The 25,522-nt window shown below is 38.0% G+C and overlaps 3 protein-coding genes across 3 annotated transcripts in view; 1 reads left to right on the top strand and 2 right to left on the bottom strand.

Moving 5' to 3' along the window:
• The window catches only part of LOC107548442 (U2 snRNP-associated SURP motif-containing protein-like), a 30,519-nt gene extending 23,855 nt beyond the window's left edge, over positions 1 to 6,664 (bottom strand). The window contains exons 1-9 of the mRNA XM_016229111.1: positions 6,531 to 6,664; positions 5,658 to 5,744; positions 5,473 to 5,584; positions 4,870 to 4,979; positions 4,626 to 4,693; positions 4,258 to 4,352; positions 4,108 to 4,172; positions 3,748 to 3,913; positions 3,427 to 3,632 (exon numbers count right to left, since the gene is read on the bottom strand). Coding sequence (XP_016084597.1) covers positions 3,427 to 3,632; positions 3,748 to 3,913; positions 4,108 to 4,172; positions 4,258 to 4,352; positions 4,626 to 4,693; positions 4,870 to 4,979; positions 5,473 to 5,584; positions 5,658 to 5,735 — 900 coding nt within the window. The 5' untranslated portion in view covers positions 5,736 to 5,744; positions 6,531 to 6,664. The remainder of the gene's footprint in view (positions 1 to 3,426; positions 3,633 to 3,747; positions 3,914 to 4,107; positions 4,173 to 4,257; positions 4,353 to 4,625; positions 4,694 to 4,869; positions 4,980 to 5,472; positions 5,585 to 5,657; positions 5,745 to 6,530) is intronic.
• A 3,209-nt stretch (positions 6,665 to 9,873) lies between these two features.
• On the bottom strand, positions 9,874 to 14,231 carry LOC107548464 (probable H/ACA ribonucleoprotein complex subunit 1-like protein). The gene is made up of 7 exons (XM_016229159.1): positions 13,858 to 14,231; positions 13,088 to 13,246; positions 12,819 to 12,916; positions 12,584 to 12,675; positions 11,083 to 11,304; positions 10,858 to 10,981; positions 9,874 to 10,677 (listed from the first exon to the last, which is right to left on the bottom strand). Exons 1-7 carry the CDS (start codon positions 13,943 to 13,945, stop codon positions 10,312 to 10,314), a joined length of 1,149 nt encoding a protein of 382 aa, XP_016084645.1. The 5' UTR covers positions 13,946 to 14,231; the 3' UTR covers positions 9,874 to 10,311.
• A 3,051-nt stretch (positions 14,232 to 17,282) lies between these two features.
• Positions 17,283 to 25,522, top strand: part of LOC107548443 (leucine-rich repeat and calponin homology domain-containing protein 2-like) — a 59,950-nt gene continuing 51,710 nt past the window's right edge. Inside the window, exon 1 of the mRNA XM_016229113.1 lies at positions 17,283 to 17,588. Coding sequence (XP_016084599.1) covers positions 17,283 to 17,588 — 306 coding nt within the window. The remainder of the gene's footprint in view (positions 17,589 to 25,522) is intronic.

Consider the following 25,522-nt stretch of genomic DNA (forward strand, 5'->3'; position numbering starts at 1 on the left):
TTACACAATTAAAAATATAAATTTTACCATACGATAATAAATGACAGAGTATTAAGTTATTTCCCTCGATCCAAGTGAACATCGATCAGTACTCAATATTAATTTAAACTGCTTTAAATATGACTGCTGCTTATTTCCTCTGCACTTCTGCGCCTGACTGTAGTCGCCTCTGTCTGCTTATTGAGTTTATTGAACCCATCGCAATTTATTGGAACTGTGTGAACTAGAGTCACTACTCACCTTAATGTTGTTCTAAAGGCTTATTACTTAACACAAAAATGTCCTGCTCGCACTTGCCAATTTAATGGCAGAGAATGGTGACTTTAGGTTTTGTTTGTTGTTTTGAAGCGGATGCATATCTGTCGTAAAATAATCCTATGCATCTCGTGGCGTATATTCCAAGCATTCTGAAGGTATACTGAGGGTTTGGTGATAAACAAACCGAAATGGCAAGTTATTATATTTTATGAAAATCTTGCGTAGCAGTGCGAGTGCGCAGCAGCTCAGGCCGTGCACAAGTGCATGTCCTTTTGAGATATTATAATCAATTTTAACAAAACACAAGACTACATTATTTAACTCTAACAGTAGGCTATTTAATATCAGTTGTTCTCTGGTTGTCAGTCAGAATGACAGTTCTTGCGTGAACATAGGCCTATATATACCCAAGCCAATTTATTATTCCTTCCTTTTTGTTTTAGTGTTTAAAATATTTATTTTGAAACAAATTAATTAATTAATTAAACAAACAGACTTACTGGGTGAGCAGGGTAGGCTATGACAGCTGTCATATCATACCCTGCCATGACCAGCTGATGCAAAGAATAGAATTTATATCTACACAGAAGAAAGCCCCTGTCTAGACTCTGCCCCAGTATGAGTTGTGTCGAGCTATTCATTAGCCTGTTTGTTTGACAAAAAAAGATGAAATGTAGTTGCAATAAATGCGTTAAGAATCCATACAACTGCAGCAGTGGAGGACTATTATTCTGCTGCGTGATACTGCAGAAGGGGTTACTAGGAAGCTACAGGCAGGTGAGTTTTAATTAGGGTTGGAGCTGAACTCTGCAGGGCTGCGGCTCTCCAGGACCGGAGTTCGCGACCCCTGCTATAGGCCATTGAATAATTGTGTGAATATCCATCATTTTAAAGTCAAAAGCTGCGGGAATGAGTAAAACTATGCGATATAGCCTATGCGCAATCCCGCACCGAAATTCAGGACCTGATTAAACACAATTCTATTATACAGAGTTTTGTGAAATAGATTTCAATGACTTTTCCAAAACTTTCTGGGTTTATTTATTTTTCCAAAACTTTTCCAGGCCTAGAAATTGGTGTTTTAAAATTCCATGACTTTTCCAGGTTTTTCATGACCGTACGAACCCTGTATATAAGACTTGGAGGGTTTGGATATGACATGTTTGGAGACTCACTTCTGACATACCAATCAAAAAGTGATATGGAGAGACCAGCCAATTAGTCTTAAAGGGGTCCTATTATGCTTTTTCACTTTTTCAACTTTAGTTAGTTGGTAATGTTGCCGTTTGAGCATAAAAAAAGATCTGCAAAGTTACAAAGCTCAAAGTCCACTTCAAAAGGAGATATTTTATTTTTACAGAAATCACTTTTCAAAAACTACAACGAACGACTCGTTTGGACTACAACACATATTTCCCGGGATTTGTGATATCACAAACATCGACGAATGGGAAGAGACCTGGTTGAGCTGCACTAGAGAAGGCAACGAGTGTTATCACTATATGTCGGAGACACGCTAGTTTTCCCAAGGCAGACGAACTTAAGAGTGGTTACAATCATCCGGGTTTAAATTGCTCTCAAATTGATTTGATTTTGACGCAATATTTACACTGAAGCTCACAGTAAGATCTATGGTAAGGGGCATGACATTTCCTGACCAGGCGCTGAGTGCTGCCAATCACAACACACACTGGCCCAGCTAACCAATCACAGCACATTTCGTATTTCAGAAGGCGGGCCTTCATTTGATACCGGAACTATTCGAGCCGTTCATGCCAGACTGGGGAGAGAGGTGTTGTAATAATGTAAAATATGTGAAAAATAATGTGTTTTTCGAACAACCTAGTATGAGAGCCTGTTCTAGTACACCCCCAAAATCAAGACTTTGTAAAAGAGCATAATAGGACCCCTTTAACAGAATCTGAAAGTCTAAAAAGCCAAACAGGTTGGTAGGAATGAAATGTCTCGTTACACAGGATGCCCCCCTAGGCTAAGGAACATTACAGAACTTAAAACTGACCAAGTATACCAAAGTGTTTCTGTACAGTTTTTTGGTTTCATCTGCTTTTGACTCACATCTGGTACAAGAAGATGCACATATAAGTCAAATCAACCGACTCAAATTATTTTAAAGTGTTCCCACGACAATGTGAAAACACATTGTGACTTGACCTTTAAACATTCCGCAAACAATGAAACAACAAAAGTTCTCTGACAGTGCAGCGAAAGTTTGACTCCATCACATTTCTCTAAATCAGTGGTCTCAAACTCAATTCCTGGAGGGCCACAGCTCTGCAGAGTTTAGCTCCAACCAGCTCCAACTCACACCTACTAGTAAGTTTCTAATAATCCTGAAAGACTTGATTAGCCGGATCAGGTGTGTTTGATTAGGGTTGGAGCAAAAATGTGCAGAGCTGTGGCCCTCCAGGAATTGAGTATGAGACCACTGCTCTAAATGTAATATATACTATCATTCAAAAGTTTGGGGTCAGTCCATTTTTTTAAAGACAAACTGACTATTTTGTTCAGCTAGGAAGCATTAAATTGATCAAAAGTGGCAGCAAATACATTTATAATATTACTATTACTAAGATTTCTATTTTAAATAAATTATGTCTTTTTGAACTTTCTATTTTTTGAAGAATAGAACAAATGATTAAGTTTCTGCAAATATATTAAGCAGAAAAATATTGTTTATTATTGTAAGAAACATTAATAATAAGAAATGCATCATTCCATCACAAGAATCAATTACAAATAGAAAACGTAGCTAATTTTTAATAGTAATAATACTTCACAATATTACTGTTTTTGTGTATTTTTGATCAAATGAATGCAGCCTTGGTGAGCATAGGAGACTTCTTAAACATTTTTAAAAATCTTACCAACCCCAAACTTCTGATGAGTAAAGAAAAACAATAAAATATTTGATTCAGATTCCAACATTTGTCTCTTTATTAAATCTTAATTCTCAGCCAGTCTTTTTTATATCAACCTAATCTTCATTGCTTTAATTTTACTACTTTATTTGCTGAAAAAAAGTAAACGTTTGTTTACTCAGTACTGCTTCATGCTCTCAAAATACCTTGCCAGCAAAAAATCTTTAATAAATACCTTGACTTCGGCATACCATACTCTACTACACCAGGAGGCAGTGCATGTGGTTACCTTGTAAAAGTCTTCCTGTGAGCGGCTGCGTGGTTTGGTGAAGTCATTTCTGAAGCGGTCTCTGGGTTGGGCGTTGAACGGCAGTCCAGATGGTGGAGGGGGGGCAGTGGTCTTCAGCACCCCGATGGGGGTGTACAGAGGTTGCGGAGGAATACGTACGGCCTTCCCCCAACCTAGCTTCATTTCAAAACCCATTATTGATTTACCTGCAAAAAACAGACACCAGAGCTCAAATGTCAAAACTGTCGAACTAAGTGTGTCTTTGGACAGACGGCAGTGTAATATTCATTCACACTGGTTTGAGGATTGAGGATGCCTCACCATCCAGTGCGGCCAAAGCTCGCTCTGCATCTTTCCGTGTCATGAAAGCAACAAAACCGCGGTTGGTAACTCTTGTTCTCTCTTCTTCAGTGCGAGGCCACATAATCTTCACACTGGCCAGAGGACCGTATTTCCCAAACTCCTTACAGAGCATCTCCTCTGTCATCTAATGAGACAGTCAAAGTTTAGTAAATAAGAGTGTAAACATACTGTGTAACACACCTGTGTTATTACAAGAGTGCCATATGGTCACTGTTAAGCACTCTGTTAAAGCAAAACCATGTGACTTTTTGTGTTGGCCAGATTTTTCCATGGATTATACAACAATCAGCAGGTCAAAATACTGTGGTCCCTTCTCACCTTGGGATTGATGCAGCCGATGTACAGGTTTGTTGTGCTTGGCACTGCAGGATCATCATCAAATACTACAAACACAATACGTAAAAATATTTTTTAGGCTTCCACTGGGTTTCCAAAGTGAAATGTCTGGCGTGAATTTGTCAGACTTACTTGATCGTCGTGTCAGAGGTAAATCCAGATCTGGGTACACTCCTGCAGAGTCACCTTTCTTCCTTTTGTATCGCTCCTCTCTTTCCTCCTGTATTCTGAATGATAGATCAAATAAAGACAGAACACTTTTTAGCTGCTCTTTTCTAACACTTGTTAAAGTCACAATGAAATTGAGGGCAGATCTTTTTTTCTGCATGCTAACATATGTCTGAGTCAAACAGAAAAACTAATAATATATATATATATGACAGGAACTCTATCCATCAGCTGTTGATTGCTGAAAATATACAAGGATGAATCAATCACAGTAAAATCAATAACATGGATTTAGAAAAACAGATGAAGTGAATTTTGAGAGAAGCACTGACTGTTTTAATTCCTCTTTAAAGAGCTCCAGATTACTCTTCTTCTTCTCCTCCACTTTCTTTTTAACGGTCTAGCATGGAAAAAAAACAAAAACGTTAAGACTAATTATTGTATTTTGTATTATTGTACTTTGTGATTCATCTATGCTGATTATGGTGGTCTTCTCATCTCATTCCTTCTAACCCAGTCTTACCTCTTCAAAGGATATTAAGCTCATCTGACTACAGAAGACGGAAGGTCACTTACAGTTTTTTTAACTTCTGCAGGTTGAACAGGAGAGGTATTCTGAGGTGGAGAAGTGAATTTAGAGGCGGGTCTGTAGAGTTTGCTCTTCTTCACCTCTGCGGATTCTTCCTCTGAGAAATGAACAACAACAAAAACATGCAATCATAACTCGCTCCTTCCTCCATTTTTTATCTAACAGCTTAGATTGATAGTTTATAGTATAGTAGCCCACAATTCAAATTCTAAACTTTTTCCTGCAAGCAACATATAAGCATTACACTAATACACAAAGTCAGCTTGAGCGGTTCAGCAAATCAGAAAGCGTTTCAGCAAATCAGAAACCGGATCACTGGTTTATTGTGTCAAAAACAGAGATCTAGATCTAGAGGTGCTTAAACACCCAAACAAAGAGACATTTAGTCACACTAGGGAACATATTTTATATTTCACTGAAACAGAAATTAGATCAGTTTTGTTACTGTAACTAAATCTACAACAAGTTGAAAAAGAGCTGAAATAAAATATTAATACTAGATAAAAATTACAAAGGCAAGATAAAACTGAATATAATAAAGGCTAATTCAAAATATTAATATATACTATAAGAAAAGCACAACAACTCACCTTTAGTTGCATTTACAATGCCTCCTCGTACAAATGTCTTCACTCCACTTTTGTCATTAGTGTCAAAAGAAGCTATAAATTCCTCAAAGACTTCAGCAGCTTTCTCTTCCTCCTGTTAACAGGGAGACAGAAATGTTGTACAAGACAACAACACAAAATAATCTTGGGTATCTCAAAGTCCTTACCTTTTTCTTCATTTCCTCTTGTTCTCTTTTTGTTAGCGTCCTCTTCACCGCCAGAGATTTCCCTTTTTTGTCTGCCATGTCAACTTTCTAAAACACAGCAGAAATGTACTGCACTTAGATCACTGCAACAGTGCTGTTTATACAATCATGTAGCCATATATTCATAATTGGGGGACTACATATAATACATTTAAGAAGCAGCTACTCAAAAACATCAAGTCTAGGGGACAGGACCCTGTATACCTGACAAATATCACAAAGTACTTCACTTAATGACAAGACTTCTGAGAATAACAACAATCTAATACTAGTAAAAAGCCATTTTTGCACGTCTTGATCTAAACCGAGAGCGGGGACAGTAGGATGCAGGACTTTGAAGATGCAAAGCAGCTTTAAAAGATGCAGGATTACAACATCAGCCCTGTTATGCCTACATTTGACTGCACAATAAGACAGTGGTCCATATGTCCTGTAAACACCTTGTTCGTATACTACATGCACTGGCTGTATAAAGTTATAACATTATCTTTCAATACTCATAGACCTGCTGGTGCTGATGTCTCCATAACTCTTTCTGCGACTGTCTCCAAACCTAGTGAGCTTTCCAAGTTACCTAGACAGCGTTCGTGAACATCAGGGGTGCGGCCAGACCCCCGAAAAGCCGTCTATGTGTGCAGCTCACACGGCTGAAATAGACAGCCTGTGTGTGTGTAAGTTAGCGTACGGGCTAACGTCTCTAGTCCTCCTGGCCTCGTTCAAACCTCAGACAACCTTTTGCTGTCAACTGTATTAACGCCGCTGGAGGACGCAATGAAGACATATCTGATGCTGCAACCAGTTGCACATCTGTAAACAACCTATATTGCGACTTACACAGCTCTTGCGTTGCAAAAACGAAACCGTTCGTTTGTTGTTAATCCGCCATTTTGACTAGACTAGAAATGGAAATAGCGGAAAAGTGACGTCGCGTGATAAACACCAATCAGAGCTCAAAACGCCTCATTCTGCTACTGCAGCGGATGTTTGAGCGAGAAGCCGTTTCTCATGCAAAGTTCGGACTTGCGTCCTCGGTAGCTCGTACTTCGCAAGTTCGACTCGGGAGTACGAACTCCTGGGGATGGGAGTACACAAGTCCGGTAATTCTGCAAATGCAACAGCAGTGTCGCCTTGGCTACTCCGGTTCTCTACACTGTATGTATACAATACGACGAAATATGATATCAAACATCACTGCCTCTTTTCGTTTTCATTTAAACATATTAATAGCCACAAAAATGTAGTTCAGGGAACGTACATACATTACAGTGAAATTAAATATTATATGAAACAGCATTGCCTCTTTTCTGTTTCATTTAAAATATTAATAGGCTCACAAAAATATGGTTCATGCAACAAATACGCGCATTATAATAAAACGAAATTATATCAAGCACCACTGCCTTGTCGTTTTCTTCAAAATATAAAACACAACTAATTTCGTTTTCATTTTAAAAATGCAAAACATTAACATGTGGTTTAGGTAATGTGCACATATACTCTGATTATCTTCACTGTATAGCCTATAATAAAATGAAATATGACAAGCACAACTCTGCCTTTTTTGTTAAATGTCAGTTTTAATGAACAAAATAGCCATTATAAAACAATAAATATAAAGTATAAGAGACTTAGGAAATAAAGACAAAAGCAAAAATTCGGCCAAATGTATGCAACAAAGTCAGCGTTGTATTACGATTAATAAATAATTTATTAAACATAACTTTGTGCTCAGCCAAAACGATATGACCTGCAAGAAATAATAGATTCTTGAGACCAAAGATTGCCTGTTAGATTTACCCAAAACGAATTTTACCTCATGTTTAACCACTAAAGAGACATTAGAGCCAGCAGCAAGTGTCAGAAGGACTAGTTAGGCTGCTCTCGTGGGGAAACATAAGCACTGAGCGCCCGCTGATCACATGGATCTCACATCTCCGACATCTGCAAAGTAAAATTTCAAATAGGCGATATCTTTATAAATAAACTGCAGATTTGAGGTTTAAACAACTACATTCTCGCCTGAAATACTCTTAGAACTGCATTTCATGACACCAAATACGCGCATTATAATAAAACGAAATTATATCAAGCACCACTGCCTTGTCGTTTTCTTCAAAATATAAAACACAACTAATTTCGTTTTCATTTTAAAAATACAAAACATTAACATGTGGTTTAGGTAATATGTGCACATATACTCTGATTATCTTCACTGTATAGCCTATAATAAAATGAAATATGACAAGCACAACTCTGCCTTTTTTGTTAAATGTCAGTTTTAATGAACAAAATAGCCATTATAAAACAATAAATATAAAGTATAAGAGACTTAGGAAATAAAGACAAAAGCAAAAATTCGGCCAAATGTATGCAACAAAGTCAGCGTTGTATTACGATTAATAAATAATTTATTAAACATAACTTTGTGCTCAGCCAAAACGATATGACCTGCAAGAAATAATAGATTCTTGAGACCAAAGATTGCCTGTTAGATTTACCCAAAACGAATTTTACCTCATGTTTAACCACTACAGAGACATCAGAGCCAGCGGGAAATGTCAGAAGGACTAGCCGACGTGAGACTGCTCTCGGCGGATACATGAGCACTGAGCTCCCGGTGATCGCGTGGAGCTACGTCTCTGTAATCAGCGAAGCAAATTTTAAAATAGGCGCTATCTTTATAAATAAACGCAGATTTAAGTTTTAAACAACTACATTTTCGCCTGAAATACTCTTAGAACTGCATTTCATGATACAATAACGGTAATATTTTGACAATTATGCAGGTTTTCTCCTCCGCCATTAACGCTTGCTGGTTGGTGCGAAATGCATTCTGGGATACCTGGCTGCCTCAAGTTCGTACAAGTCACCTCTGGATGCATCCTTGATAAAACGGGCGGAGCAAGAACACATCCGGGGATTTGAGCTGTACTTGGCTAGATGTGAACTTTTGCCTTGTCCAAATCATAGATATAATAAATACCTAGACGCCTCATTGGCCGCTCGACCGCACGGCAACGTCGCCGCCATATTGGTGAAGGCAACTCTCACATCGGGACAGGCGAAAACATACCTGACTCGTCGGCAGCTTGGGCATCTACAAACCGTCGCACAATAATAAAAACAGATCTCGGGGTATTATCTTTAATAGGTAAGACTGAACAGTTGTTTCTGTATGTTTTTTGGTCATTTTTAGCTTTATGTTGACAGCTTAATTAGCCACCAGTGTCAGACTATTAATAGCTAGCGATATCGCTAGTAAGCTGTGAAAGCTGAGACTTGATATGAAATCAAAGTTTAAATTAATTCTTAAGTTTTAACTTTTATATTGTATTTTATATCATAAAGTAAATTGTGTTATGAGCACTATATGTACAGTGAGCACTTTGACAAGACAATGCCAGATTCTGGGATACCTGGCTGCCTCAAGTTCGTACAAGTCACCTCTGGATGCATCCTTGATAAAACGGGCGGAGCAAGAACACATCCGGGGATTTGAGCTGTACTTGGCTAGATGTGAACTTTTGCCTTGTCCAAATCATAGATATAATAAATACCTAGACGCCTCATTGGCCGCTCGACCGCACGGCAACGTCGCCGCCATATTGGTGAAGGCAACTCTCACATCGGGACAGGCGAAAACATACCTGACTCGTCGGCAGCTTGGGCATCTACAAACCGTCGCACAATAATAAAAACAGATCTCGGGGTATTATCTTTAATAGGTAAGACTGAACAGTTGTTTCTGTATGTTTTTTGGTCATTTTTAGCTTTATGTTGACAGCTTAATTAGCCACCAGTGTCAGACTATTAATAGCTAGCGATATCGCTAGTAAGCTGTGAAAGCTGAGACTTGATATGAAATCAAAGTTTAAATTAATTCTTAAGTTTTAACTTTTATATTGTATTTTATATCATAAAGTAAATTGTGTTATGAGCACTATATGTACAGTGAGCACTTTGACAAGACAATGCCAGACTGTCAGGATTAAAGAGAGATGATTTAGCTCCATCCCTAATCCTGACAGTCTGGCATTGTCTTGTCAAAGTGCTCACTGTACAGTCAGTAAATTATGACAGAATTTTCATTTTTAGGTGAACCTTCCCTTTAAGCAGCATGTCCAAACAAACAGACAGACATCACAAAATAATTCTTCAAAAAATAAACATTGTCCATTGTTTGGTGTTTATTGATATGATGATATCAAATGTAAACAACTTTTGATATATTTACATTTTTTAAGTATAGGATTCAGTTTTTATCACTGAGTTTACCTTCTAATGTCAGAATGCAAAACAGTATTTACACTGAATTTGAAGAGGCACTTCATTACCCTCTGAGGTACTTTTTAAAATGTTATTTTTTCATAACCTAAAAATTTAAAAACCTTCATCATATAACAATCAATAATTTACATTCTTTTAAAAAGGACTTTTTTTTTGTTTGTACACTGCAATAAACCCCCCTTATCCCGCTGTCAGAAATGTTACAAATATTTAGTTGAATGACATCATGACAGTAAATAGTGATGCACCAAAAAAAAAATTTTTTTTACCAAAAATAATTAATTTTTCAGTAAACACTATTACTTCATAAAATTGGTTGTAATTCTAATCACTGAAGAGTTACTGTTCGATCGGCTCCTCTTGATCCTCCACTCCCTCTTCTCAAGCCTCTTCCTCCTCTTGCCACACCAACCCCTCCTCTTCCTCTGCCACCCCCCATAATGTTTCCTCTTCCTCTGCCATCCCCCATAAAGTTTCCTCTTCCTCTTCCACCACCCATAAAGTTTCCTCTTCCTCTGCCTCTTCCACCACCTATGTTTCCTTGTCCTCTACCTCGTCCACCCCCAACAATGTTTCCTCTTCCTCCACCTCTTCCCCCTCCTCCAACAGCTCCTCTTCCACCACCTCTTCCCCGGCCTCGTTCTTGCCCTCTTAACCTCAGGTCAGTGAAACGGTCATTAAGGTATACGGCAGTCTACAAAACAAAATAAAAACAGAGGCTCTAAAAGCTGAAGAGTTTAAGTTTAATCATCCAAGTTTACAAAAAATAATAAAATTTTGCTGTCTTGACACACGTAAGGCTAATAAAATGCAATAAATGTCTGACTCTCCCACCATACTGGGTATACAGGCTCTGCTGGAAGGTTAAAGTCACCTGGTTAGTAGTTGCTTTGTAGTTAAATTGCAGAGGAATCCCCATAGATGACGAAGTACCGGCTCCTCTAGATGATCTGCCCCTTAACACTGCCCCACCCCTCCTAGTTTGATTAGATGTCTTCCTGATGGATTGAAAAGAGCGAGAGAGAGACAAAGAAAAGATAATCGAAGAGAAATGTATAACCAATGAATGAGAAGGAAGTGAGAAGGTTCATTTACTCACACAGCGACAGGTGCAGATTTAGCATTTGGCAGGGATACTGTCAGCGTGGAGCCAGATGGTGCTGTTCTTCGACTTCGAAGGTCAATCCGTGTATAGGTTTTGTATAATGTGAATGTTTTTTTTTTGTTGAATGTTGATTTATTAATAAAGATTGTCCTTCTTACCCCTCTGTCTAATACAAATGGTCTTCCACCCCTTTGTCCTCTTGCTGACAATGCACCCCTACAACAACAACAGCAAACAAACAATTATTTTAAACTGCAGACTGTGCTATGGTGGGATTATGGCTCTATTTCTAAAAGTTTAATGTTATTTATAAGAAGATTTTGTTTTTTATTTCACAACCCATAACGTAATGGGTTAACAGGAGCCTATTGTCTGTAGTCTGACAAAAATGCGGTACAGAGTTTACCAGATGTCACCCAACACATCTTTTTTCCCCCATTTATTGTTCTGTTGTATTTTATATATATTAGATTTTTAGATTAGATTAGATTCATTTGATGAAAAATACAGTAAAACTGTAATAGTCAAATAACGTTATCTAAAATATTATTACTGCAATTATTATTTAAAATATCAGTTTTCTATTTTAATATATTTTAAAAAGTAATTTATTACTGTGATGGCAAAACTGAATTACAGCAGTTACTACGGTCTTTCACATGTCTGTCACATTCTTAAGAAATCATTCTCGTATGCTGATTTGGTGCGTAAAGAAATATATAATCAGTTTTGAAAACAGTTCAGCTATTTTTGTGGAAACATTTTTTCAGGATTCTTTGATGAATAATTAAAAAATATATATTTTAAATCTTTACTGTCACTTTTGATCAAGTAAATTGCTCCTTGCTGAATAGAACTATTCATTTCTTAATACTTCATAAATAAAAAAATCCTATTAACTTTTAAATGGTAGTGTATATCTCTGCTTTTGTGTGTCCCTACACCCTCTTCAAGGTCGGAATTTTTTTGAGATTATAAACCGCAGCTGCATCATCCTAAACTTCTTTTTTTTTAAGAAAAAAAAACCTGGGCATTTCAGCCTTGGCTGCATGGAAATGTTTTCTATTACTTCTCTCTTCTGCATCTGTGACTTGCAGTGTTTATATTTATGCAGATATTATGGCTTCAAATAGAATATTCAAAGAGACTGTGCTATAAATTGGAAGACTATTTCCCATGAAAACCAGTTCTCATGAGTTCCTGTGTCCAACTTCACCACTTCTGTTACACATATGTCATAATATATCATATTGTTCTACTCGCTGCTAAACTGTAGAGAATATAATAATAAATAGTTTATGATGTAACAATAGGTACTTTAGACTGAGATTCCTGAATTTTACTGGTAAGGATAATTTTGGATATAAAAAATAAAACCAATATTCATCAGTTGTTCCATCTTTAGTAATTAAGCATGATACTGTATTATTATAGTATATTTTATTATTCTGATTTTATGAATGATAATGTTAAAAGAGAGAAAAGAGTGTAGAACCTGCTCAGTCCGCCTCCTCTTCCTCTACCTCTTCCCCGTCCTCTGAATGTGCCCCTCGATGTGAATGTGGTCTGATCAAACTGTTCACCAGTCTTTGATGAACAGTAGAAACATTGTTGAACAATAAAATCTCCTTATTATGCAAAGTATTAAATAAAAAAATTAATTAAATCGTAATCTGTGCTTCAATTACTTAACCTTATTTCAGAACCAGAAACAATTCAATGATTCTTACCGTGGCAGCGGCAGCAGCGGCATTTAGTGAATCCCTTCTCAACATCATGCCCCTCCCGGATCCTCTTTGTCTCCTTAACCCTCTCCCCCTGCCAGGCCCTGTGAGACAAGCCTCTATGAGAAACTTACAAGTCTTTATACAGTTCAATTGAAGCATTTTTACCTTTTAAAACAGATCAGGTCAGGCAGAAGTCATATGCCAAACAGTCCAAATGTATCAGCTGTAAAAAAAAGCAGGAGATAAGAGAGACTTAAGTATCAAATGCTTGCCTTGGTACTGCTGCGCTCCTCGTCTGAGTCCCCTCTGTTGCTGTGGAACCTGGTTGAGTTTCTTCAAGACGTTGTTCCTGTTAACAGCACGTTTAGTTTGAGCTCTGTTGGCAGCTCTGTTTGCCTTCTGTTCCTTCTTATTCAGCTTTATAATGTCATCTGAAAACAAAAGGAACAAAGTATTATACCTCTGGTTTATTTTAAAACGGCCACTGAAAGAGCAATCATTCATTTTAAATATGAATGATATATTAGGTAATATTTGGATATTTGTTTGAGCTGGGAAGACTTAAGTAGTAATTTGCTGCATGTTAAGGCTCCTAATGTCCTAAATTTATATTTGTATATCTGATGAGTGGGTGGGTATTCTATTCAAACCCCCTCTGAATATACAAGATTTGCATGACAAATCGACAAACAAACATATTTTTTAAATTTGTTGACTAAATAATTAAGGTCTGTATTAATATGGCTGGCTAACAGCTGCTAGTCATAATGTGGCTACTGAAGATTTGATTTTACTTTTACTTGAACTGTTGCTTCATTTTAGTCATTGAGTCACATATCATTTCAGTCATTTGTTATAATGCTAAACTCGAGGTAAATGGTGTGTGTGCGCGAGCACGTTGGTAGACAGCTGTTGAATGAATGTATGTGACAGCTGACCGCTGTTGCTCTACACGTCAACACAGAAGCGAAACCGACGGTTCCTGCCAACTCGTTCAAATCACAATGACTTTAAGTTGATGTCTCGCCTCGCAATTACTAACCTAATGACAAGTCGATTTTGTCCGAGCTTGAAGCGTGAGGCTCCTGCATTTGCTCTGTACTCTCCATTTGAACATCAGTCTCCCCCATTTCGTCTTCCAACGTCTTTACGCACGCAAAAGTTTCAGAAGCGTCGTGTGTCTCGAAAACACCAAAGAATTTACACTCGATAACTTCCAAAGGTACGTCAAAGCACAAACGCTACTGACGAGACGAACTATGAAACGTTTTTAATTAACCCGGTTTCAAGGCTCTTTCTTGGTGTTTATTTGTGTCGATCAAGTGAGTGGTGAGTCCTAGCAGCGTGACCCAGCCCAGCAGCGCTATGAATCTGACGACTAATGTGACAAGAGCCCCAAAATAGCGCTGTGTCTAATCCCGGTAGGCAGGTCTTTTCAAGGTGCTTTACACACAACACAACTAGCGGCAGGAATTCAATTCTTAACTTTTCCCCCCTCATTTATTGTTTATCATAATCACAGACAAAACATGTTTTATTCTTAAATATTTTACAGTTAATCCAAATGTCTTTCCTCACCCCAAAGGCTCCGATTTAACCCTCAATCGTCATTCGGGACAAATTAAGGGCAAATAGTTTCCTTAATCTGAGATGTTCAAGACTTGGCTACTTTTCCAAAGTTTTCCACCTGAACACACAAAAAAAGAGTAGATTCAACAGTTACGTGGTTGAAAAAAAACCTCCTTAATTTACTTAAGAATGATTTGCAGTCATTTCCAAGCATTGACAGGTAAATACGTGCCCTGTGTCAGTATATTTTGTTTACACTGATCTATATGTTATAGATCCATATTATTATTATTATTATTATCAGATCTATCTATATATAGAAAGAGAGAGAGAGAATATATTCTTTTATAGATTATTATAAAACTGGACTGCTCATGACGTCATAAAAGTGAAGCCATCACGCGGCCATATTGGCATTCCCAAATCACACAATTTTAATGAGAAAACATCACCTGAAGTTGAGTTATCTTATATCCGAATCCCAGTAAATTCTTACAGCGCAAATGTTCTAAGCATGTAAATGATTTAGTTTAATGTCGGGAATTTCCCCTGTGTATTAAAAAGTTATGTAGATCATTACATGTTGTGATTACCAGTACTATTTTCAGTTCTACTTATTCTGAAAAGCTTTTAATAAACAGTAGGTTATATTTTAGCAGACATATTTTTTTTCATGCATTCATAATCATAACTCAAACATAGCGTTACAAATATATGATGAGGATTATTATTATTAGTGGCGAGTATTTATATATTATTACAACCAGTATAATACACTCGTTCACATCCTTCTCTTCACTCTCTGAGGAAGAAGTCTCCAAACTCATCCTTTCTATTCATCCTACTTGTCCGCTTGATCCTATTCCATCTCATCTCCAAGCCATTTCTCCTGCACCTGCACTCACTCACATCATTAACACATCCTTTCACACTGGTGTCTTTCCCTCAGCATTTTGACAGGCTCGTATAACTCCACTACTTAAGAAACCCACCCTTAATCCATCTCTTTTAGAGAACTACAGACCGGTTTCACTTCTTCCTTTCATTGCAAAAACACTTGAACGAGCTGTGTTCAACCATATCTCTGCCTTTCTCACACAGAACAACCTCCTCGACAGCAACCAGTCTGGTTTCAGAAGTGGACATTCAACCGAGACTGCCTTGATATCAGTTGTTGAAGCACTAAGACTGGCAAGAGCGGATTCCAAATCTTCAATACTTATCTTGCTGGATCTGTCGATGCTTTTGACATGGTTAACCACCAGATCCTCCTGTCAACCCTATTGGCAAAGGTCATCTCAGGAACCGCACTCCAGTGGTTGGAGTCTTACCTCTCAGATAGGTCCTTCAAGGTACTATCTAACTACTGGGGTGCCTCAGGGCTCAGTTCTTGGACCTTTCATCACAATTTCACCATCCAATTAGGCATATCAAACATAACTCCTTCAAAAACAGCCAAAACCCTTGGAGTTATGATTGATGATCAGCTGACTTTCTCAGACCACATTGCTAAAACTGCCCGGTCCTGCAGATTTGCTTTATTCAACATCAAAAAGATCAGGCCCTTTCTTTCAGAACATGCTTCACAACTCCTGGTTCAAGCTCTTGTTCTGTCCAGACTGGACTATTGCAATGCTCTCTTAGCAGGTCTTTCAGCCAGTTCTATCAAACCTTTACAATTAATCCAGATCCAGGCAGCAAGATTAATTTTTAATGAGCCAAAAAGAATGCACGTCACCTCTATCCATTTCCACTGGCTAACAATAGCTGCTCACATAAAATTCAAGGCATTAATGTTTGCCTACAAAACCACCACTGGCTCTTCACCCCTTTACCTAAATTCATTACTTCAGACTTATGTGCCCTCTAGAAGCTTGCGTTCTGCAAGTGAACGTCGCTTTATTGTGCCTCTTTTGGATGGCACAATAAAATCAACTTCACTGACTTTTAAATTAAATGTTCCCTCCTGGTGGAATGACCTGCCCAACTCAATCCGAGCAGCTGAGTCCTTAGCTGTCTTTAAGAATCTGCTAAAAAACACATCTCTTCCATCTTTTTTCGACCCTATAAAAAAAAACTTGTCCCTTTTAGACTTACACTATTCATTTACTGCTTGTTTTCTTAAAAAAAAAAAAAATCTTTTCTAATATTTTGTATTCTTTCTATTTTTTTTTTTTTTATTTAATATACAATTAACAAAAGCAAAAAAGACCTCTAACGCTAGCTTGCTCTATTCTTTTTCTATTCTATCTGTTTTCTTTTTATTTATTATATAAAAACCCTTGCTACGTGTACTGCGTTAAGCTAACAGAGTTGTAGCACTTGCATATCATTGCTCTTTTGTTGATTTTGATTGCTTTCATTGTCCTAATTTGTAAGTCGCTTTTCATAAAAGCGTCTGCTAAATGACTAAATATAAATGTAAATATTTTCCCCATTCATCCGCCAGGGTTCGCCTCTGAGCTCAGGGCACATGGCCCGTTTTTCTGTGCCACACCAACCACAACTGAACACCCGCCGGGCACCACATGAAAGAAGATAAGACACGCCCTAAATGGAAAGTCATTCAACCTTCTTTCTACCTCATATCACTCAACAATCATCTTAAAAATTTTTTTAAACGCAATAGCTTTTGAAAGTGTTTAACTCGCTATCCATTCTTCGCGCTTAAATATTCCCAATGACAAATAACATCATAGTTGTCTACCTATATAAAATAAAAGGCAAAACATAAATTAATTCTCATGGTTTACAGTATACCTGCCGTACTTAGAGCTGAGCCAATCCCCCGCCCCTTTTCAGTAGTAGCCCATCCCCTCCCCACCTCCGTCGTCTGCGCATGCGCGGCACGCCAGGCAGCCCCCTATTATTATTGTAAAAATAATTTCACTTATGAAAATGGCGGCGAGTCAGGGAGCTGGAGGACCTGCGGCGGCTCTCCAGAGGCAGCATTATCCTAGTGTCGCGCACTGGAACCCAGGCGTGATGCAGCAGCAGCAGCAACACCCGCTACACACCGCCCGCAGTCTGGAACGAGCGCTGGAAGATGCTGTCTGCTCCGGGATGCTCAACATCAGCGGAAGAAAACTGCGTGACTACCCGGGGCTCAACTACGATCTGACCGATACTACACAAGCAGGTGGGTCCCTCAGATGTGGGCTAATCTCCCTGCGTGCTCCACTGACCCGCTTCTCGCGATTCTTGGTTTGAGAGGACAACAAAAAGACCAATAAAGCGAAGCGCGTGGGTGCCCTTTTGGTGCATTTGCGCGGTGTCAATCGGTATTTGTGTGTTGGCTACAATAGCCAGTGCATGTACGAGGGAAAACCGTTAGTATCACGCTTTATCTCTTGTGTTGATCAAATCCAGCGTGGTGTGACAAAACCCATATATACTTGCCATTAGAAATACTGTCTAAAAGGCACTGGCATCCCTGGTTGTTTTGGCATCACATCTCACTTTCCCAAATCATATTTCCTATATGAATAAAACTGAAGAGAGCACTTCAGCTGAAACGACAGGAGACAATCTTCATTAACCTTTGCTCCAGTAATTCAGCAGGTTTTAACATGCAAACCCGTAGAAACCACATTGCACCTTATCTATATATGCGAGCGCGCAACAAAACTAGAATGCTCCCTTTATATTTGACATAGCCGTTTCATTTACCATTATGGGAACAGTTTATTTAGTGTATAGGGTGTTAAACGATGGTGAAAAGCATTTTTAAACGGACGATAAATGCAGATAGAGGCTGTAGTGCCAGACAAAAGATGCTGCCGTTGGTCTCTATAGCCTATCACGCGCCTTTCTTCATCCTCTCAATGGAAGTCAATGTGCAAGCAGCCCTGGATATAATACAAACACGCATTTTACTAATATTAAAATAGTATTACAATTTAGATATGTGTAATAGTATTAAAAGCTAGTGTTTGTCTAAATAATATTTGGTCTGGCAAATCACAGTTTGTACAAGTGGGCTGCACTATTATAAATACTGCAGCATAAAGTGGATTAGCTACGTTTCAATTGTTTCTGGAGCTGTGGTTAGAAATTAAATGGCTGCATCTCTTTCGGAAGTGTCTGTTGTCCGTAATGGTATCTTGCCATTCAGATGTGAAGCAGACAGTGGGAGGAGGGACACTAATCCATTCATTCATGCACACCTTTACACACAGCATCATGTCTACACTCCCATTCAGCTGTATTGAGTTACACACTATGAATAGATCTTTTGTGAATATTTGGCTGTGTCTTACAACTATTTTAGCTGTATGAAGGCTCGTTTGTTTATATCAAGATTCTCTCAGACGGCTTGTTTGCTGAAAGAAGCCTGTGGTTGTTGTAGATAACGCTGGACGTTCACTGGTATCTGTCAGGGTCGTTGGCATACAGATGGCATTTGTTGATGGTGTAAGGCTGCTTGTGTGCGCTTTTGTTTGTGTGCATATGTATGTATATGAAAGAGGAAATAGTTGACTGTTCACCAGACTGTCACCCATAAGAGGAAGTGACTTTGTCGCTGACTCAACTGGAGATGTATGACTGTGTTTCTGCATTAAGAGAAGAGAACCCTCATCTTGCAATCTGTGTTCACATTTGTGAGAATGAGATTGCTTGTGTACGTGTTAGATTTTGTGTGTGTTTGACAGTTTGACTAGGCTCGAGTATGGTAAGCATGTGTGTGGTGTGGGTCTGTTCCTGTGGCTCAAGTGACCCACTTGGCAGTCTTTGCTATTATTGGCACAAACTCAACACTGGGGTATGAAGACAGCCCCCCAAGTCTCTGATGTTAAACTGTGACAAAGTCTTGTCTTTCTTTTTCCTCACCATTTTTCTATGTTTTTATTGTTTATGATGTGAGTTAACAACAAGAGTCAGCGGTTTGTTGTGTGTACTAGCATTGTCATCATAATGTGTCTTCACTGATAAACTGGTTTCCATTTCTGTAAACTGTCTTTGTATATATATATATATATATATTTCAGGACTGGATATCAGCTGCTACCTCACAATATGATACACAGCATGATACATGTGTCCCAATTCAGTACATTGTAATTGGATCAGTTTCAATTCCTCTTATGCAGTTTACAATATTGATCAATAGTATGTTTGTTTATTGTGCTACATACACATTTTCATTGTTTAGACTTATTTAGATGACCTGCTTCTTCATTAATTGAACCTATTTAGGATATTTTATGAATTAAAATGTAAACTAAGATGCAATCTTGTAAAAAAAGAAGAAGAAAAAAAAGAATAGCAATATATTGATATTTGACCATCTTATTCTCTGTAAGAGTTAGTAATTGTAGTATTAGCCTATTTATATACTATTACAGTATTTATAAATATTTTGAATTCAATTTTTATATGTTTTTAGTATATTTTGTTATGTGCCTTTGTCATTTCTATTAGTTTTCTTTTAATTTTCCTATTGCTTTTATTTATTTTATTTTTAGTAGGCTAATTTCATAAATTAACCTTATTTAATGCAGTTAGTTGCCAAGGGAAATGTATTTGAATAATGTTTATTAAAAACTTTTTTTTTTAAATTTGAGAATATTCTTAATTTGCACTGAAGTTTTTTTATTTAATATTTATATTTAATTTCAGCTTTATTTTGATTACCAAAAATATTTTTAATAGTTTTTGTTTTTAAATGATAATTTAGTTATATAATTTCATATACATAATTTGATTTAATAATAACCCAATTTGAAGCAAAAACGGAATGTTTTGTCTTGCTTTATGAAATTATACTACATGCCTGAACGAAGCAAACAGCAGATGCTCTGAATGAGATGCAGATTCACTCTCTGACAGCAGGAGGCACTTCTGGAACACCAGATACAGCGTTTCTTTGGTTACTGCTGTAAACAAAGCAGCACTGTGCTGAAACACTGCTTTAATATGAACTATACAGAGACGAGACGAGTGTTTACCTTCACCTAAGCCATAAGCATATGTGTTTACAAGTATACTTGCAGAGCACAGTATTTCAGCCACAAATAGATGCAGAAGTGAACAGAATTCAGTGTTCACCTGCATCTGCTTGGCACTCACCGTGTTTACACCGGACGCGAGCGGCGCAACAAAATACAATAGAACCCATTATAATCAGTGATGCTGTGTGACTGACTACACTGGATGCGGCGCGACACGACACGACAAATCCCCGACAGTAAACTGATGCCTCCTATTTATGACGTACTGACACAAATTTCAAATGATTTGCAACGGTCGCTTTGCCGTTGCCGTGTCCAGTGTAGACAGGCTTTGGGGCCGTTCACATGTTACACCTAAAAACACGGGTAAACCGCCAGCCGCGCCAGGCCGCTTTCTCCTTCTTTACAAAGCACTCAGGAGCTTGCGCTTTCTTGGCGTCTGCCGTTGCTAAGCGACCGTGACCTGCACACTCTCCACAACAACGCGGAAGTTTCAACAAAGGATAAATGGATTTCCAGCACTGAAAATCGCGTGCAGTAGCTCTGCTACTAAATGTATTTAAAATGGGTATCTCTGTACAGCTGTCATGTTCGGTGTAGACACCGTGTCTGTGTGTGAGCAAAGAAAACAATCAGTATAAATATAACGATCAGTTTACTAAACATCGCACATTCTGCGATGTGACTATCGCGGATGCGCACATCGCGATATCGATGCTGAAACGATATATCGTGCAGCCCTACTGCAAATTATATTGCAAGTGGATAAATGTACAATATTTATGTACAATAATATTCCGCCATTGTCCTGCTTGTCTTGCAAAGACCTGTTGTATGCAATAAATGCTTTAAATGATGAAAGATTGAGATTTACATAAAGAACTATAGTTAAAAGCAGTGTAAAGGTCTATTTATGTCACTGCAGAAGTGAGGTTTGAAAGACTATAGTCAAAGTTCACACAGATATCTAAGCAACTTAACAAGATGATTTATGTGACAAAGTTTGATGTGAAATGGTTGGGTTTGTTAAACCCTACTTTACGAATCAAGGTGTTTGTCAGAGACCAATAAAGTTGGGTTTTTATCTTGTGCATTATCTTTACATAGATGTAAAGTACAAATGACATTTTTTTTCAATGATATTAATGGACACAAAAGAAGGAAGATAAAATGATGAATGTTAATAAATATAGATTTTCTCTTAATGTCACTGCAGCAGATTTTTATCTAGCTGTAGTACGCACTATAGAATATTCAAGTGCAAAGTTGTCTTTCATGAAAATGACTTGCATTAAGGCAGTTTGTGGTCATGCATGCGTATGAAATATGCATGTATCTGCTGAGCACACGTGGTGTTGCTTTTAGGATCCCTGTATTAAAAGCTGATGCAGATGTACAGTACGCCTAATGCCCGTCATAACCATTTTAACAGCTAAGTGAAGTTTCACCTATACCAGTGAGAGAAAGTTGTCAAGGATGTTGTACCATGTGCAGTTAACCACAGTTCTTATTTAGATTTGAGACCAAACATAAGTTCATACGGATTCCTGCATGTGAGTGTCAAATGGGAAAGGTTGTACTAGAAATTATAACTAAAAATGCTGCTCAGAGTCAGCCCAGATGTTCATGGAAAACATAGCTTAGGGTGGTGATTTTATACATGATCCTAAAATCTAAATTCTGTTATCATTTACTCATTTACATCCCTCGTGTTGTTCCAAACCAGTATGCATTTCTTTGATTTTGATTTTTTGAAGAACGTTCGACTTCCATTCTATAGACATAAAAACACTTATGCTAAATATTTTCTTTTGAGTTCCACAGAAGGAATTTATTGATGACTGAATTTTAATTTTGGGTGTTGCGTTACTTTAGATGCTTTCATATGTCAAGTACGTTTAATGTCTTGTGCTCTATTGACAGACACAGAATCCTCTCTGTCTCTAGGCAGAACCCTTGGGCTCATGACATCATAGTGCTTTAGAGGAAGTGGTCATAAGATTAAAGGTTAATGAACCATTTTCGCATTTCTGGATTTAGAATGTAGAAATAAGGGATGGTAAGTTAAATTGTGCAGCTGGCATATAAGGCTAAACCCATTGCAGATGTTAATGTAGTGTTGTTCATTTTTGCTCCAACATCTAAGAAAAAGAAAATTTCCCAGACTTTCTAAAAAGAGGAAATATTGAGAGATATACTGTACAGCAGTCAGAGGAAGGTGCTGAATTTGGTGTCACTTACTCAACAGCTGTATTTGAAACTGTACGTTTGGGCTGTATAGTTCAATTATTCTAACCATTTATGCATTTAATTATTGTTAGCACAAAATAGCAAGAAGCAAACTGTGCATTTAAGGTTTTTGATGCATAACAATATCAAATTAAATATCAGTAAAATGTAGGGTTGCAAAGGGGTGAAAAACTTCCGGTAAATTTCCAGAAACTTTCCAAAAATCCCTGGAAGATTCCAAAAAATCCTGGAAAGATTCCCAAATTTCTGGAATGTTTCCGAAATTTACTGGAAATTTTCCACCTTTTTGCAACCATAGTAAAATATATTGCTTTACGAAGAATCCGTCCCAGCTACTGCATGGCACAATGCCTGAGACTGTCCTCTGATTACTGTAATGTCTGGGTTATTAGAAATCTTGAGGCAGCACGATCCACCGACAAAGTTCAACATTTTGTTGTGATTGAATCCAAGAATAGACTTTCGTCAGGTTTGACGCTATTCATTTTACATGCCTCTCTTAACATACCGCTCTTTTGACGTAAACAAGATCTTCTCCGCGTTGATGTTCTCTTTTTTTAATATTTGTCATTCACAATGCAGCAGCTAGTGGCTTCAACAAAAACATTATAATGCAATGACACTTACATCGTCATCGCATCTCGTGCGCCACTGATAAGGCTGCCTCCTTAACGCACACCTAAAATTTGAATGCAACGTTTTTGCATTCGAATGTAGATTTTGCTTTGTTTATAATGAGGAGGAAGTCTTTTGAATTTTTAGTCTTTTTGCCATATTTTAATGGCATCCTGGATTACATCGGAGGATTATGTTTTTTTTGGAGCATTTGACTGTAGATTGTTTTGTAAATGAGTTGCAGTGTAATAGAGTTGTAATGGTACATTCACACAGGGCGCCAGCGTTGATGCTTGACAGAGGGCGTCTGATGAAGCTTGGTGCTGACGCAACCATCATAGTGACAACAGCCAATCACATTACTTTTCTGGTGTTGCATGAACATGTATGGCTAGCATCTGTGCTAGGGTATTTGCATAAGGCGATCTGATTGGCTGATGCCTGCGTTGGCACTTGAAAAGTTGAAAGTTTTCCTTTTATGCCGCGAGAAATGCAACGGATCCACAATTCGGTTCGTCAACGCATGACGTCACCCATTCAAAGTAAATGAGAAGCGTTAACGCTGACATGTGAATCAGGCGTAAGATGAAACAGTTAGCTGTGCTGGATCTGACAGCAGCTGCATTGCAAACTGTAAATTAACAATTTCAGAACACTTCATCTGTAAATGACATTTTTATAGATATATAATGTTTTTAAAAAGCTTACTTGAATACAGTATTGAGGGCCAGGGGCGTTGATACTGTTTCCTGTGCAGTGACATTAGCCAATTAAAACAGTGGCCATAAAGAAGATGATTTACTCACCCTCAAGCCAAGTCTTCTTTCAAACGAATAGCCTACAATCAGAGTTATATTAAAAATGTCCTGGCTCTTCCAAGCTTCATTCCAAGCACATTTTTTTAATTATATAACTCTGATTGTATTCATCTGAAAGAAGAATGTCATATACACCTAGGATGGCTTTGGGGGGGAGTACATTTTCATTTTTGGGTGAACTATCCCTTTAAAGTCGGCATGAAATGGAAGTTGCGATTGTCTTCTCTACTGTGACGTATATCCGAGTGAAACAGCATCTGAAATGCGAGGGCGGGACTTGATTTCATCCTTTGGGAATTGATTGGATTGTTGGAAGCTGGGGCGTTGCTAACTAAATGGAGGCAGATCTGAATGCTAGTTTGCAGTTAGTGGTGGGGGATTTCTCTCCACTGGATTCACAGCTGACACCCAAGCATGAATAAATGTTTTATTTATTAAGGATGACGACAACGATCAATGGCACAAAACATGCCTAAACAGCGCGAGAGAGAGCGAGAGAGAGAGAGACTGCCTGAATGACTGAGCGCGTCCTCCATCAGGTTAAGTCATATTTATGAAAAAAAAATTGTTTGCGATGTCCAATGTTTAGGGGTAACGGACTCCCTCATGACTGGTGTCAGTGCTATAAAGTGAAGCATCAGCTTCAGCTTTTCCCCCTGCCGTTTATCCCAGCGTTTACCCCTCACGTCACTAGCTCCACCCTTGCGCCATAGCTCGTGACCGGAAGAGAAGATTAGTCGTTTTGAGGGGGAGGGGAGGTTAACGTTTTTTAAAACGTTGAATTTTATACATTAATTTTTTTTAAATAATGAAGTGCACAGATAAATTATTTATAATAAACACTACAGTATTCCATTAAAAAAATAAGAATTTTACATTTTGATTTCATGGTGACTTTAAAAGGACCACCAACTTAAAGGGGTCATATGATGCTGCTAAAAATAACATTATTTTGTATAATGAAATGTGTTTATGCGGTTTAAGGTTAAGGTTAAGGTTACATTATTGTTTCTCCTCTATGCCCCGCCTTTCTGAAACGTGTCGATTTTTACAAAGCACATCGGTCTGTCGGTCTGAGGTGTGCTCTGATTGGCCAGCTATCCAGTGCATTGTGATTGGTCGAATTCCTCAAGCGTGTGATGGAAATGTTACGCCCCTTACCATATTGTGATGCCCTGTACTGCCGGAGCGTAACATAAAACCATGTCTGCGTTTGTGATCGGAGAAATGACAAACAACAAGTGCTACTCTACACTGCCCAAAAAACTTGCGTTTGAATCGAATTCTTTAAATATAAAAAACGTACTTACAGTCTTTGAGTCAGAACAGCCGGCATTGTAGTCTACTCTACCAGGATCAGGAAACAGTCCTCCATAAAATACGCTGGACATATCTGAATATTTGGGTTGAACTGTTCTGGAACAGTGTTGTAAATACAACTTAACCACTGATTTCTAGTCATGTCCTCTTTTGGAAGGCCAAACAAAGTAGTTTAGCTTTCACA

This window comes from Sinocyclocheilus grahami, unplaced genomic scaffold, assembly GCF_001515645.1.
Source record: "Sinocyclocheilus grahami isolate Dianchi unplaced genomic scaffold, SAMN03320097.WGS_v1.1 scaffold348.1, whole genome shotgun sequence".
NCBI lineage: Eukaryota > Metazoa > Chordata > Actinopteri > Cypriniformes > Cyprinidae > Sinocyclocheilus > Sinocyclocheilus grahami.

Bases quoted from the DNA above. Each gene is read 5' to 3' on its own strand.
- LOC107548464 (XM_016229159.1), bottom strand. From the start codon at position 13,945: ATGGGGGAGACTGATGTTCAAATGGAGAGTACAGAGCAAATGCAGGAG. The intron at 12,676-12,818 runs GTAAGAATCATT...TGTTCATCAAAG, and splicing joins CCGCTGCTGCCGCTGCCACG to ACTGGTGAACAGTTTGATCA. The intron at 10,982-11,082 runs GTGAGTAAATGA...TCAATCCATCAG, and splicing joins AAATCTGCACCTGTCGCTGT to GAAGACATCTAATCAAACTA.